Source organism: Carassius gibelio, chromosome A22 (genome assembly GCF_023724105.1).
Source record: "Carassius gibelio isolate Cgi1373 ecotype wild population from Czech Republic chromosome A22, carGib1.2-hapl.c, whole genome shotgun sequence".
In the NCBI taxonomy this organism is placed as follows: domain Eukaryota; kingdom Metazoa; phylum Chordata; class Actinopteri; order Cypriniformes; family Cyprinidae; genus Carassius; species Carassius gibelio.
In genome coordinates, this window is record NC_068392.1 from 18,132,492 (window position 1) to 18,147,956 (window position 15,465).

General features: G+C 39.1%; 2 protein-coding genes across 2 annotated transcripts in view; both read right to left on the reverse strand.

Moving 5' to 3' along the window:
• LOC127942489 (B-cell receptor CD22-like) overlaps positions 1-827 on the reverse strand; it is a 77,260-nt gene extending 76,433 nt beyond the window's left edge. The window contains exons 1-2 of the mRNA XM_052538207.1: positions 714-827; positions 119-154 (exon numbers count right to left, since the gene is read on the reverse strand). Of these exons, the coding sequence (XP_052394167.1) occupies positions 119-154; positions 714-744 (67 nt within the window). The 5' untranslated portion in view covers positions 745-827. The remainder of the gene's footprint in view (positions 1-118; positions 155-713) is intronic.
• LOC127943030 (Fc receptor-like protein 5) overlaps positions 1-899 on the reverse strand; it is a 234,102-nt gene extending 233,203 nt beyond the window's left edge. Inside the window, exon 1 of the mRNA XM_052539129.1 lies at positions 833-899. The gene's annotated coding sequence lies outside the window, so the exon portion shown is untranslated. The remainder of the gene's footprint in view (positions 1-832) is intronic.
• Positions 900-15,465: the final 14,566 nt, after the last annotated feature.

The following is a 15,465-nucleotide window of genomic DNA, read 5'->3' on the forward strand; positions in this document are numbered from 1 at the left end:
AATAATTCAACTTGTTAAAAGGATGCATTTATAATCATGATATAATGTAAGTCAATTCTCAACAAGTTACTGGAAAATCAGTCATATGTCATGAAATATATGAATCAAATCGATTCACCTTCAGTATGTTGAGAGACGATGTTTGAGATCAGCACTAAAAACACAAAGAGAAACCTCATTACAATGTGAACATTGAGCTGATAATTATAAAGATAAACTGGTCTGTATATGTGTCTAGATAAACATGAAATCATCTGACTGGTATTTTATAGATTTGATCACAGCAGAGAAGTGTTTAGGGAACTTCACTCCAACAGTCTGATCACGAGCAGAAGAATAAAGACAAACTCTTACTAACTGTGAACTAGTGAATATTACAACAACAGCAACAATAACTGCAAAACAAACCAACAGAACTGATTCAACAGCATTACACATCACAAAACTGAATCACTGAGCAAACACACTGATCTACAACACAACAGAGAGCATTTCTCTTTCACAAACAGCACTAACTGCACACTTCCTCTCTCAAACTCATCTTTCACTCATATTTGAGTTTAGTGAATACATCATATATCATGAACTACAGCTGGATTTGAAACTCTGAGATCAGCCAGAAAATACATAAATCTAGGAACACTAAAACACTTGCTAATTTACATAATATAATAACTATCCACTGAAACACATTAAGAGAGAATAATACTCACAGAGCAGAAGAGGAAGTGGACTGAGCTCCATACTGACTGAATGATGTCAGACGGTTAAAGACACAGAGTGTGTTAAAGACTCAAGACTTCCTCAAATCTGTGGTTAGATCTTTAGAAACATCAGACAGATTGACCCTCTGGAGTCGATTCACGTGTACATCAATTGAATCTGTAAACGGTCTACTTTTATTTGTATACACATTCAAGACAATATATTGTCACAGTGTTAGACTGACTAACATGCAAGTTTTCTACAGAAAAGTTGTCATGATCCTTTCAGTGTTAAACTGAACAGTATTTATTTGCTAATATGAAAGTTGTATTGTAGTGTGTTTCTTGAAGGGAAATGGAGTGATATATTGATTGCTCTTTTCAAATGGTGGTATTACATGTATTTATATATTTACATGGCAATAAAGTCAACAACTGCAGCTCCTCTCTCACTGGTTAGTGTGGTGGAGCTGAAATAGAACAAACCAAACCACAAATATGATCTTATATCAACCTGTCTATTCTCTTAGGTCACTTCTGTCACTCAGATATATTTGTACCTGTGAACACAGTTTAATATTCATACACCAAGGCCATGGATAAGCATTGAAACAAATATAGTGATTATAACTCCAATCTTAATGAATCCACCTTCACAGACAGGTCACTATAGATCCCCTGAGGAACAATTCCACTCATTCTCTGCTATAGGAGAGGAAGAGTTGTGTGAATCTTTTAAAACATCTAAACCAACAACATGTATGTTAGACCCTAAACCATAAGTGTTAAGTATAAGTGTTACTTTCTTATTAGACTACTGCACGATCGTGGTTACTAGGAAACTTAGTTTCATTTACTGTGTTTTTTACCGTGGAAATATGGGCTGAAGTGGTGCTGGTAAAAGCCATTTCAAAATTATGTTTATTGTTTTATGGTAAAATATAATGATTTCTGGAATCAGAATCAGAATCAGAATGAGCTTTACTGCCAGGTATGTTTACACATACGAGGAATTTGTTTTCGTGACAGAAGCTCCGCAGTACAACAGAATGACAGAGACAGAACATAAAACACATAATAAAAGAATAAAAGATAAAAATAAGTAGATAGTGAATGACAATATACAAATCACAATTGTAGGCAGGTATATTACAAAATGCAGTTATGTATGTACATGTAAATTATGTGCAAAATTTAAGTGAATACTAAGTATGTGTGTTAGATAAATAAAGTGTATGTATGTATAAATATAAAGTGTAGTGTGTTCGCCGTTATTATCAGCTGTTCATAAGATGGATTGCCTGAGGGAAGAACCTGGCCCTGTGTCTGGTTGTTCTAGTGCTCAGTGCTCTGTAGCGTCGACCAGATGGCAACAGTTCAAAGAGGGAGTGTGCAAGATGTGAGGGGTCCAAAGTGATTTTGACAGTCCTTTTTCTCACTCTGTATAGTACAGTTCTTGAATAGAAGGGATGATTGTACCGATGATTCGCTCAGCAGTCCGGACTACCCTCTGTAGTCTTCTGAGGTCAGATTTAGAAGCTGAGCTGAACCAGACAGTTACTGAAGTGCAGAGGATGGATTCGATGATGGTGGAGTAGAACTGTTTCAGCAGCTCCTGTGGCAGGTTCAACTTCCTCAGCTGGCGAAGGAAGTACAACCTCTGCTGGGCCTTTTTCACAATGGAGTCAATGTGAATGTCCCACTTCAGGTCCTGAGAGATAGGGGTGCCCAGGAACCTGAATGACTCCACAGCAGCCACAGGGCTGTTCATGATGGTGAGTGGGGGGAGTGCAGGGGGGTTTCTCCTAAAGTCCACGATCATCTCCACTGTTTTGAGCGTGTTAAGCTCCAGGTTGTTGAGAGTGCACCAGACAGCCAGCTCTTTTACCTCCTGTCTGTAAGCACTCATCACCGTCCTGGATGAGGCCGATGAGTGTGGTGTCGTCTGCAAACTTCAGGAGCTTGACAGAGGGGTCCTTAGATGTGCAATCATTAGTGTACAGGGAGAAGAGCAGTGGGGAGAGAACACAGCCCTGGGGAGCTCCGGTGCTGATTGTACGGGTGCTGGATGTGTATTTTCCCAACCTCACTAGCTGCTGCCTGTCTGTCAGGAAGCTGTTGATCCACTGACAGATGGAGGTGGGCACAGAGAGCTGATTTCGTTTGGGCAGGAGGAGGTTTGGGATGATCGTGTTGAAGGCCAAGCTGAAGTCCACAAACAGGATCCTCACATAAGTCCCCAGTCTGTCTAGGTGTTGCAGAACATAATGCAGTCCAATGTTTACTGCATCGTCCACAGACCTGTTTGCTCTGTAGGCGAACTGAAGAGGATCCAGCAAGTGTCCAGTGATGTCCTTCAGGTGGCCCAGCACCAGTTTTTCAAATGACTTCATGACTACAGACGTTAGAGCCACAGGCCTCTAGTCATTTAGTCCTGTAATTTTGGGTTTCTTAGGGATGGGGATGATGGTGGAGCGTTTGAAGCATGAAGGGACTTCGCACAGCTCCAGCGATCTGTTGAAGATCTGTGTGAAGATCTGTGTGAAGATGGGGGCCAGCTGGTCAGCACAGGATTTTAGACAGGCTGGTGTAACACAATCTGGGCCCGGTGCTTTTTTCCTTTTCTGCTTCCGCAAGACCTGGCGCACCGCATCCTCGCTGATCTGAATTGCAGGTGTGGGGGAGAGGGGGGATGCAGGAGGTGTGAATGGTGAGAGTGCTTGATTGGAGAGGTGTTCAGGATGGGTTGCAGGAGCTGTTAATGGTGTGAACGGTTGTTTGGAGAGGCATTCAGGGCTGGTTGCAGGAGTTGTGAATGGTGTGAATGGTTTTGTGGGGAGGCATTCAGGGCAGGTGATGGGTGTTCTTTCAAACCTGCAGTAAAGCTCGTTCCAAACCAGCATTTATGTGGTTAATAACAATTGGGCGGAGAGTCAGAGCTTGCGGGTTTATCCAAGTAGGGCTAGCTGCAGCACTGCGGTGGACATCCAACCCCGCCCACATCCAAGTGTGACGTCAGAAGTCACGCCCATCCCAGACACAACCCTGCCCACGTCCGAGTGTTACGTATAAGAAAGCCACGCCCATATCACATACGTCACCTCATGTGATTTTCTCATCCCCGTAGTGGGATTTTTTTCTGATTTTTCTGAGACTAAATTTCCAAACGTATCTCCTCCTAGGGCTTTAAAGCCACAAGCCCTTATTATTATTATTATTATTATTATTATTATTATTATTATTAATTTTTAAAAATCTAAATTTCCCATAGACTTCCATTGTCTGAGAAAAATTGTGCCCCATACTGTTGCAATACCCTGGCTTAGTTTCACTTATAAATCGGTTAAAAATACAAGTAAATAATACAATTTCCTTCAAACTGACAAGCTAAACCAACATATCTGATTATTACAGGGGTTAGGGCTCATTAATAATTTATTTCTGGGCAGAGAGCAGTCAGAAAGACGAGAGAAGAATCACTGCTGGTCAGCTCACCACGGAGCTCACAACGAGCAAATATATTCTTATTTAAGACCTTTTAAAGATTAAATATTACGGCGATTGCAAGAAATCCACCCATTAGAAAACACCTATATTAGAACTACATTAGAACTGTTTAAAGTAATAAAATTATATATATGGGGCGGCAGTGGCTCAGTGGTTCATGTAGGTTGTCTACAAACCGGAAGGTTGGTGGCTCAATCCCGGCTCCACCTGACCAAGTGTCGAGGTGTACTTGAGCAAGACAGCTAACCCCAGCTGCTCCCGACCAGCTGGATGGCGCCTTGAATGGCAGACACCGCAGTCGGTGTATGAATGAGTGACTGAATGGGTGAATGTGAGGCAACTTGTAAAGCGCTTTAGATGGCCATGTGGTCTATTGAAAGCGCTATATAAATGCAGTCCATTTACCATTTACTGTATTCGCGGCAGCCACACTGCCGCAAGCTTGCGATGTATTCTCTAAACACTTGTAGTCCAAAGAGAATTTACAGCCTTTTACATTAAAACAATTCAGCGAAACAGCACAAAACAATTAGAAGAATATATTACACATGAAAATGAGAGTTTATATGTGCTTGTGGGATTTTCTCTGTCAGGCTGAACGTCACATCGATTGCTTGGCGCTGTACAACACGATAAAGTCATTTATATATTTTTTAAGAGCTTCTTCAAATAAAATATTACTCCGAATGCACACAATACACCCATTAGAACACAACAATAGCAAAATCCAGGTGTTTATGAGCCGTGTATGTGTGCAAAATGAAATATTATTTGACATCGTGAAGGAAAAAAAGCCACATGAATTGACAGCTGGGTTTCGGGACGAGATCGGACAAATAAATACACATTTCATTCACACTGACAAGCTAAACCAACATATTTTATTATTACCGTATCAGATCTCATTAATAAATTATGTCTCTGGCCAAAGAACCGAGAGAAAGACCAGAGAGAAATGAGTGCGGCATCAGCCAGCCCAGTTATCACTACGAGCTCAGAATAAAAAATTTGTATATATATTTTAAGAGCTTTTAAAAATAAAATACAAAACAAGAGCAAAATTCAGGTGTTTCTGAGCTGTGTATGTGTGCAAAATGAAATATCACTTAGCGCGATACAGCTAATGTATACTTGAAGGAAAAAAAGTCACAACAGCCTTTTAAATTAAAACAGTGCAGTGAATCAACACAAAACAATTAGAAGAATATATTATAGAGATCAAAATGAGTGCTTTAGGTGAAGGCTTTTGCCTTAGGTGAAAATAACATCGATCTCTCCAGCTTCAGAGGACAGTGATTCGGACAAATCAATTACACAATTATTTCAAAATTCATAATAGCTTGGCGAATATAAATGCCATGTGAACATAAACTGTTGAGAAATAAATCGAAAATGGGTATTGATGCTGGATTGAATATTAAAAGAGACTGCATTTACCAGCTGCTTTCAGTAAATTAGATTTTAATGGGAAATGAAGGCCGTATTGCTTATGTTGTCCACACGATGGCGCCACAGGATAAATACTAAATGTTTCAAGATATATTCAGAGACAAAGCAGTTGGTAAATGAAATCACTTTAATATTCAAATCCAGTTTATTTCTCAAGAGTTTATGTTCAATAGCCAATTTTGTCGAAGCTATTGTCATAGCCTAGGCTTTTTATTAGAACAGAAGACAGCAAGGGTCCATAGAAAATTGCTTGGTGAATAGAAACGAAAACAGCCATGTGAACATAAACCTTTGATATATAAATCGGAAGTTGATCATGATACTGGATTTTAATATTAAAGTAACTTTATTTATCAGCGGAGCACAGGATTCTGCCTTAGTTTCACTTTTAAATTTGTTAAAAATACAAGTGAATACATATATTGCATCTTTTCAAGTAAATTTTGACTATTATATGCACAACATGAAAATAGATAAGTTATATAGTGTCCCTTCTTTAATTTTTCAGTAATGTGTGATAATTTGAGAAATATGTTGTCAGTATTATTAAAATAAGATAAAATTTAATGGTATTTCTGAGATTATAGTTTTTGCATTATTAATATATTGGGCCTTATTGAAGTTTATAAATAATTTTTTTTTTTTTTTTTATGCACATAAATGAATTAGAAATATTAGATGAGTTTGAATGAGTTTAAATTTATTATAGAAATAGTTCATAGAAGCAAAGTTTGATTGAGTCTAATGAGATTTGGAGCTTGGCTCATCTGAACATCGTCTCAATTAAAGTCTATGCGATTTTTATGATTTTTTTTATTTATTTTTTATGAAAACCGTAAGTCCAATGAGTTAGAAAAGATACAGCACACCTCATCTGTTCAAAGACTTGAAAATGTTTCATTTATGTGCATGAATAAAAAAATAATAAATATTCATATTTTTTTTATGAACTTTCATAAAACCTAATATAGTAATTATGCAAAAACGATCATCTCCTAAATACCATTAAATTTGATAATATTTTAGTAGTATTGCCAATATATTTATTATCACACATTACTGAAAAAGTGAAGAAGGGACACTATGATAGTTATCTATTTTCATGTTGTGCATATAATAGTACTCACAAAAGGACTCATAATTTACTTGAAAAGATGCTTGTCCATTGTGTAACTGCATCATCTATGCAAACCATTGTGCTTGGACCCCTTATGATCACCTTGATTTAATCCGGATTGTTTCAGTTATCTTGTGTGTCGTTGCCCACAACACGATGGTGACAGGACTTTGAAATAGCAAACATGGGAAAATAGGCATAACTTATTTTGCATCCCGCTACACAACCCTGTCGTAGCTGTAATCATAGCCAAGGCTTTTTATTAGAAAAGAAAACAGCAAGGGGCCAAAAGGACAATGGAAAAAGACTGTTGCAGGTGTATTTTATTTATTTATTTATTTTTTGCAGCGGGGTACCTCAAGAATGTTGGGCACACAAGTACTGTGGCTCTTTTGCCCCATGGCCAAGCCAACATCAAAGTTAGTTCGCAAACTTTTAATTCTAGTTATTATTATTAATCTTCTGAGCCAAATTTTAAACACCATCTCCTCCTAGAGCTTTCAAGCTAGAACCACCAACCTCGGGTCAGACCTTCAGACTGGTCTGACTCGGTTTGCTATATCTTTTCTAACTGATCCGGATTATGGTTTTCATAAACCAGACTACCAAAACCACCTTAAATCCCATAGACTTTCATTGAGGGGGTGCAAACTTGTACAAAATAAGACTTATAATGTATTTAAGCTGTCTACTACCATAGCAAACCTTAAAAACTCTCTACTGAGAATACAGCTAAAACCAGCCTAAGCTGATCAGTTGCTTTGGCTAGTCTCCCAAGCTGGTTTTTAAGTGGTTTTGGCCACTGCGCCGCTGGTCTTAGCTGGGTTTTAGCTGGTTTTTACTGAATCCACTGGTTTTAGCTGGTTTTGGCCGGATTAGCATAGAAACATGCTAACAACATGCTAGTTACTCACTAATCGGGCTAGAAAGATGCCTTTAACATGGTTTTAAACAATCTGTGGTTTTGGTCACCGTCATGGTGGCCTTATGTGGTCTTAGCTGGTTTTAGCTGGTTTTCTTTACCGAATCAACTGGTTTTATCTGGTTTAGTATAGAAAAATGTTAACAACATGCTAGTTGATTGCTAATCAGACTTGAAACATACTTCTAACAAGGTTTAAAGTGTTTTTGGCTACTGTCAAGCTGACCTTAGCTGGTTTTCTTTACTGAATCAACTGGTTTTAGCTGGTTTAGTATAGAAAATTGAAAACAACATGCTATTTACTCACTAATCAGGCTAGACACATGGTTTTAAAGTGGTTTTGGCCACTGTCATGCTGGTCTTAGCTGGTTTCTAACTGAATCAACTGGTGTTACCTGGATTAGCATAGAAATATGCTAGTCAATTGCTAGTCATGCTAACAACTTGCTACTCACTTGTTAATCATGCTTAAAACATGCTAGAAACATGCTACAGACATGCTACTTATGCTAGCTACATGCTACAGACATGCTAGCAACATGCTAATCACTTTGCTAATCATGCTAACAACATGCTAGTCTCTTGTTAATAATGATAACAACATGCTAGTAGCATTGCTAATCATGCTAACAAAATGCTAATAACATGCTATTCACTTGTTAATCATGCTATTGACATGCTAGTCACTTGCTAATATCTTTGCTAATCATGCTAGCGACATGCTAGTTGCATGCTTATCATGCTGGCAACATGCTAGTCAAAAACTAATAATGCTAAAAACATGCAAGCGACATACTAGCAACATGGTAATCATGCTAGAAAAATGCTAGAAACATGGTCATCATGCTAGCAACATGCTAGTCACATGATAATCATGCTAGAAACATGTTAGTAACATACTAGCAACATTCTAATCATGCTAGAAACATGCTACCAAAATGTGAATCATGCTAGCAACTTGCTAACGACATACTAGCAACATGTAACCAGACTAGAAACATGCTAACAACATGCTAATCATGCTAGAAACATACTAGCAAAATGCTAATCATGCTATAAACATGCTAGCGACATGTTAGTCATTGGCTAATCATGCTAGAAATATGTTAGCCACATGTTAATCATGCTAAAAACATGGTAGCAAACATGTTAATAATGCTAAAAACATGATAGCAACATGCTTATCATGCTAGGAACATGCTAGTAACATGCTAGCGACATGCTAGTCACTTGCTAATCATGCTAGCAACATGTTAGTCGCATGATAATCATGCTATAAACATGTTAACAACATACTAGCAACATGGTAATCATGCTAGAAACATACTAGCATCATATTAGAAACATTCTAGCAACATGCTAATCATGCTAGGAACTTGCTAATCATGCTAGAGACATTACATTACAGACAATCATTAATCTTATTTCCTTATACATTTGTAATTGCTATGTAAATACACATACAGCTGTCTGATCAGCATTAAACTGTAAATACATCTATAAAAGTATCTTCAGACACCGTTTCTGTATCTCTGAATACTGATTTAATTGGTAACAGCCTATTGTCATATTATTCTAATGTTTTTGATGTTAAAATGTAACATTAATTATGACATACAAAAGGTAAAATGTAAAAAAAATAAAAAGCAACAACAACTGAAAATCAGGTTTAAGTATAAGTATCGTTCCACAGTTTAACTCGTTCTACAGCCGAGATCCAGAGAAATGAGAGCTGGAATCTTCTAGGAGTACTGCATTCATGAGAACAAGAGTCAGAACAAAACAGCAAAAGACACTGGAGCCTGAAGACAAGACAAGACAAGACAAGGTGAGTACACCTACTCGAGCTATTGGTAAGAGTTACAACAGTCTGGCAATGGACAGAGAAACACAGGGAATTATAAAGGGAAGAAATTAGAAGAACATTGAGAACAGGTGGCGAACAATTAAGGTTAACAACGGAAAAACAAGGAGGGCGGGGAAAACTCAAATCAAACAGGTAGAAGCAGTGAGCTGTCAACCCATCCAAACACACATTCACAACCCCAAAAGGCAGGTGATTAGCCCCAAACCCTGACACCGTGTGCCAAAGGACCAAAAGGCTCTGCCTCTGTATGGGTTGTCTCAAGAAATAAACACGTTAAGAATCTGTAGGACTCTTATTATGGTTTAAGGACTATTATTATGTTGTAATGTTTGGTTGACCAATCAGCGGAGGGGGGCGTTTCATTCCTGCCCCCATGTAGAGATCGAATATTCAAGTTGTTTATTTGTTTTCTGTCCCTGAACGTAAAAACGCTGAATGAAAACGCTGATGAATGAAAACGCTGATGAATGAAAAATGAAAAAAGTGAATTTTTCAGATTTCAATATTAAATTAAAAACGAATTATATGAATTATTATTTAAGTAACATGACCTTGTTCATCACAAGTTGACGTGAAACGTGTCCAGGTCCTCCACATACTTAAAGATGAATGAAAAAGGCATCCATTTTTTTATTGAGTACTTTTATATTTACTATTTTACAAAAATAATTACATTTACAATTTTACAAAAAAAAAAAATAATAATAATAATAATAATATATATTTATTTGATCCAAAATACAACAAAAATAGTAATGTTAAATATTTTTACAATTTAAAATAACTGCTTTCTAGTTTGAATGTATTTTAAAATGCAGTTTATTCCTGTGATCAAAGCTGGATTTTCTGCATCATTACTCCATATATTTTACTCCAGATATACAAAAATGTTAAAATTTGACTGTTTTTGTTGTACTTCGGATGTTGTAATGCAGGCTGGATGAGCAGAAGAGATTTCTTTAAAAACATAAAAAATCTTACTGTACAAAAACTTTTGACTGGTTGTGTTTAACAAAAGGGATGCCCCAAATATTATAAAGTCTGAGCAGCTGAATGATCAGATAAACAGTTCTTGACATGCAGTACACACACATACATACATAGACTACACAGAGAGATTCCTTGCTTTAATAGATCCTCCCTCCAGGTAGTTTTTGATGCATTCTGTTGATTTTTACTGTCCATCTGGAGAAAGGCAGGCCCTGTCACCTCCCCACAGAATAACCCATGATGACTCTGTACCACGCTGGATGCGGTTGATGATGCGGTTGCCCAACCAAATTACTGTGCATGGGTACTGCGCATTAAAGATGTCATATGTATGCGAGTGGTTTGTGTGTGTGCATGCGTGCGTGCATGTGTGGTGGTGGGGGGGCAGGTAGGTACATATATGTGGGAGGGATGAAGTGTGTGTGTCTGAGTGTGTGAGATGAGTGTTATGTGTTGGGTGCAGGGTATGAAAAAATATAATAGATTTTAGTGTCCCTGTAGCTCAAGTGGTAGATCATTGCATTATCAAGCGTTGGGGGCTTGATTCCCCGGGAACACATGATAAGTAAAAATTGATAGCCTGAATGCACTGTAAGTCGCTTTGGATAAAAGCGTCTGCTAAATACATAAATGTAATTTTAATTTCATTTTTAATATATGTGGTAAGTCTTGTGCCTTCTATCTATCTATCTGTCTCTCTATCTACACATATATGTATGTATATATGTATGCATTTGTGTGTGTGTGTGTGTGTGTGTGTGTGTGTGTGTACGCATATGTATGCATGCATGCCACGAATACATACATATATACATACATATATACATGTGTTGATAGATAGACCGCCCACCCCAACATAAAAACACTAATTTCACCCCCCCCCCACCCCGCTACACACACAGACACACATTTAGGTATATTTTTTGCTAGCTAAGCAATAACATGCCTGTATGAAGTTGAAATAAAAAATATTTACTGTTGTTTATGCACATGCACACAAACGACGCACACATTCTTAAAGTTGTCAATGTTTTAAGTAGTTAGTATAGACCAAAGATTGTTTATTTTTTTAGTTAATGACACTGCAAACAACAGTTTCTTTTTTACCGGTTGGCAAACAATACAAATTATCTTCTTATCGATGCTTCTTCCTGTTTCAAAATGAATGAGAATGTGACGTGTTTGACATGGGCGTGGTCAGTGACGTTACACTTGTGGGCTGGGTTTGATGTCCACCGCAGGCTGCAGCGAGACACTCCTCGGTTTGTTTTGAGCACTGACAGAGAGGAGATGAAGCAAAAGAAAAAGAGTGAGCGCGACACAGAGATGTTCTGAGTTAATTTGTGAATTAGTAGTGCACAAACCAGTGTGTTGATTGTGTCTTATGATTGTTTCCACAACAATAATAATAATAATTCATTACATTTATATAGCGCTTTTTCTTCTGAGGCCACAAAGAGGGTGCATTGGGCAAAATATTACTAATGCACGTTTATTCAAAGCATAAGAAAATATGACTGTGGAAAAAAAAAGTGCATAATATTTAAAATAATGTTTATAAACCAATTATAATGAAGTAGCTTAAAGTACTATAAACAAAACAGCACCATGTATGCATGCATAGTTGAATTCAAAGGGGTGAAAGCCAATAACACAGAGTACATTTTTCATTTAAACATGAGATGCAGTAGGATTGGGAAAACTCAACATAAAGTCTCAAGAAAGGTTTTTGAAAAAAAAACTGACCCCACCTTTATTTTAAATGGCTTTCTAGATGTGAGTGCAAGGGTAATAGAAGACGTCCCTCTATAGAAATGCGTGAAATATGCATTCTGTGTGATCTTCTCCACATTCTCTCTTTCTGCAATATTTTGATTGAACATCGCAGCACCGCTTCATCTAGTTGCTTCAACTGTATATGTTAACTAAAACATTCTAATGCATTGACACTTTTATATTGTCATTGCATCTCGTGCACCACTGATAAAGGGCAAAGTATAATTTGACCATCCGCATCAACAGCGCATGCATGAGGTGAATGATAATAGAAGTGGTACTGCTCGTCGAGCTCGTCCATCTTCTGAAAGCTGTGCGGATGAGGCTGTGTGAGACAGAACAGAACGCGGAATGTAAAATATACCCAAGGCGGGCCTTAAAGCTGCCTCCTTAACGGACACAACATTTTTGCATTTGAATGTGGATTTTTTTTATTATTCTACGAATATGCAAATTGTAGAATTATTGTTAGGAGGCCATGATGATAGGAGGCCAATGGGCGAATTTAGCCAGGATGTCGAGGTCACACCTCTACTCTTTTCGAAAGACATCCTGGGATTTTTAATGACCACAGAGTCAGGACCTCAGTTTAATGTCTCATCTGAAGGACGGTGCTTGTTGACAGTATACAGTAGTGTCCCCATCACTACATTGGGGCGCTAGGGCCCACACAGACCACAGGGTGAGCACCCCCTGCTGGCCTCACTAGAACCTCTTCCAGCAGCAACCTAGTTTTCTCAGGAGGTCTCCCATCCATGTACTTACCAGGCTCAACCCTGCTTAGCTTCAGTGGGAAACCGGTCTTGGGCTCCAGGGTGATATGGATGCCGGCTCATGAATGACTATTACCTTCAGCTCAACCTAACTAAGACAGAACTGCTGGTGGTTCCAGCTATCCCATCGTTTCATCAGAATTATTCTATACAGCTGGATTCGTCAACCATATCTCCTTCCAGGACAGCCAGAAATCTAGGAGTTGTGATGGATCATCAGTTAAGCTTCACAGACCATATTGCTACAACGACTCGGTTGCAGATTTGCCCTATACAACATTAGGAAGATTAGACCCTTCCTATCAGAGCAAGCCATCCACCTTCTTGTCCAAGCTCTTGTTCTCTCCAGACTGGACTATTGTAATGCTCTCCTGGCGGGCCTTCCTGCATATACTATCAAGCCTCTACAACTGTTCCAGAATGCAGCAGCGAGGGTTGTCTTCAATGAGCCAAAAAAAGCTCATGTTACTCTTTTCCTCATCAGGTAACACTGGCTAATAGTAGCCACTCGCATCAAATTCAAGCCAGGTACTGATGCTTGCCTACAAGACAACCACTGAATGCTGCATACGTGATGGCGCCGAGGTATGGCGCCATAAGGGCTCTTTTGTGTGCTGTCTGATTTTTATTTGTTTTTGTCTTTGATGCACTTGCCACTTTAAGCTATGGCCGCAAGACACTGTTGAGGATTCGTGAGGAAGTTTGTGGATTGTCATTTGTCAATACTGGTGTGAGGTGTGCTGATTTCGATGTGTGCCCCACTCGAGGCAAGTCGGGCCGAGGAGTCGGGCCGCGGAGGTCGGGAGCAGAGAGAAAGGACTGGGCGGAGGTATCGCTACACATGCCGTACATTTGAACCCCTGAGCGGGGACATTACAGGCTACCAGCGGCGGAAGCGAAGACACCGAGGGAAGCGAGGGGGGTTGCTTGTGAAACTGCTCAGCCGCCAGTCGAGGATCCCGCTGCCGTCCATCTACCTGCCGAATGTTCAGTCATTGCCAAATAAAACAGAGGTTCTGCTGAGTCGTATTAAGGCCCAGCGTGAGGCCTGGGACAGCTCCATGTTCTGCCTGACAGAGACGTGGTTATACAGCGGCGTGCCGGATTCTTCTTTCCAGCCGCCGGGCTTCTCTGTCCACCGCTCGGACAGGGTGAAGGAGCGCACCGGGAAATCGAAGGGTGGAGGTGTGTGCTTTTTAATTAACGATCTTTGGTGCACGGATTGTGTCATCGTGAACAAAACTTGCAACGTTAACTTGGAATGTCTTATTTTGAAATGCCGCCCTTATTATCTCCCACGGGAGTTTTCGGTAATGTTCCTGTGTTGTGTTTATATACATCCGTGGGCGGACATTTCTGTTGCCTTGAGTGAATTAAGTGACATTGTACACAAATTTGAGGTTATAGTAGCTGGTGATTTTAATAAGTGTAATTTTAAAACTGTCTTTCCCAAATACTATCAGCATGTTAAACTTCCAACTAGGGGAGCACATATCTTGGATCACTGTTACAGTAATGTAAAATCTGCTTATCAATCTAGTCTTAGACCAGCTTTTGGAAAATCAGATCACTCTTCTGTGTTACTTCTTCCTAAATATATACAGAGGAGTAAACAATCAAAACCTTCGTCATGTATTGTTCAGTGCTGGACGAAGGACAGTGAAGTAAAATTACAGGGATGCTTTGATGCTACTGATTGGTCTGTGTTCCATTCAGAAAACTTGGATGAGTATTGTGATGCAGTGACTGGGTATATCAACCTCTGCATTGATTGCTATGTTCAAAAAAGGTGATAAAACGGCATGCTAGTCAGAACCCGTGGTACAATGCGGATGTAAATAGGAAAATACAACAGCGGGCCATGGCTTTTAAATCTGGTAATGCTGTTGCTTATAAGTTGTCCAGATACTCTTTGGAGCGGTCTATTAAAGCTGCTAAACGAGGCTATGGAGCTAAGATAGAGGGACATTTCACGGAGGCAGACACTCGACGTATGTGGCAAGGGTTAATTCTATCATCGCTTGGAAACCTAAAGGAGGGTCTATCATTAATGTTGATCCATCCTTGCCAAACGAATTAAATGAGTTTTATTGTCATTTTGAAACTGGATATGTTGAACCTGTTGTTTTTTTCGGCTTGTAATGAGCAGAGTTTTACCATAATTCAGGAGGATGTCCAGAGGATCTTGTCCAGGACGAAGGTTAGGAAGGCACCTGGTCCGGGTTGTATTCCTTCTCGTGTCCTTAAACTGTGCTGCGAGCAACTTGCTCCAGTTCTGACTGATCTTTTTAACGTCACTTGGGAAGTGCACTGTTCCAGTTAGTTTTAAAAGATCAATCATAATTCCAGTGCCCAAGAAG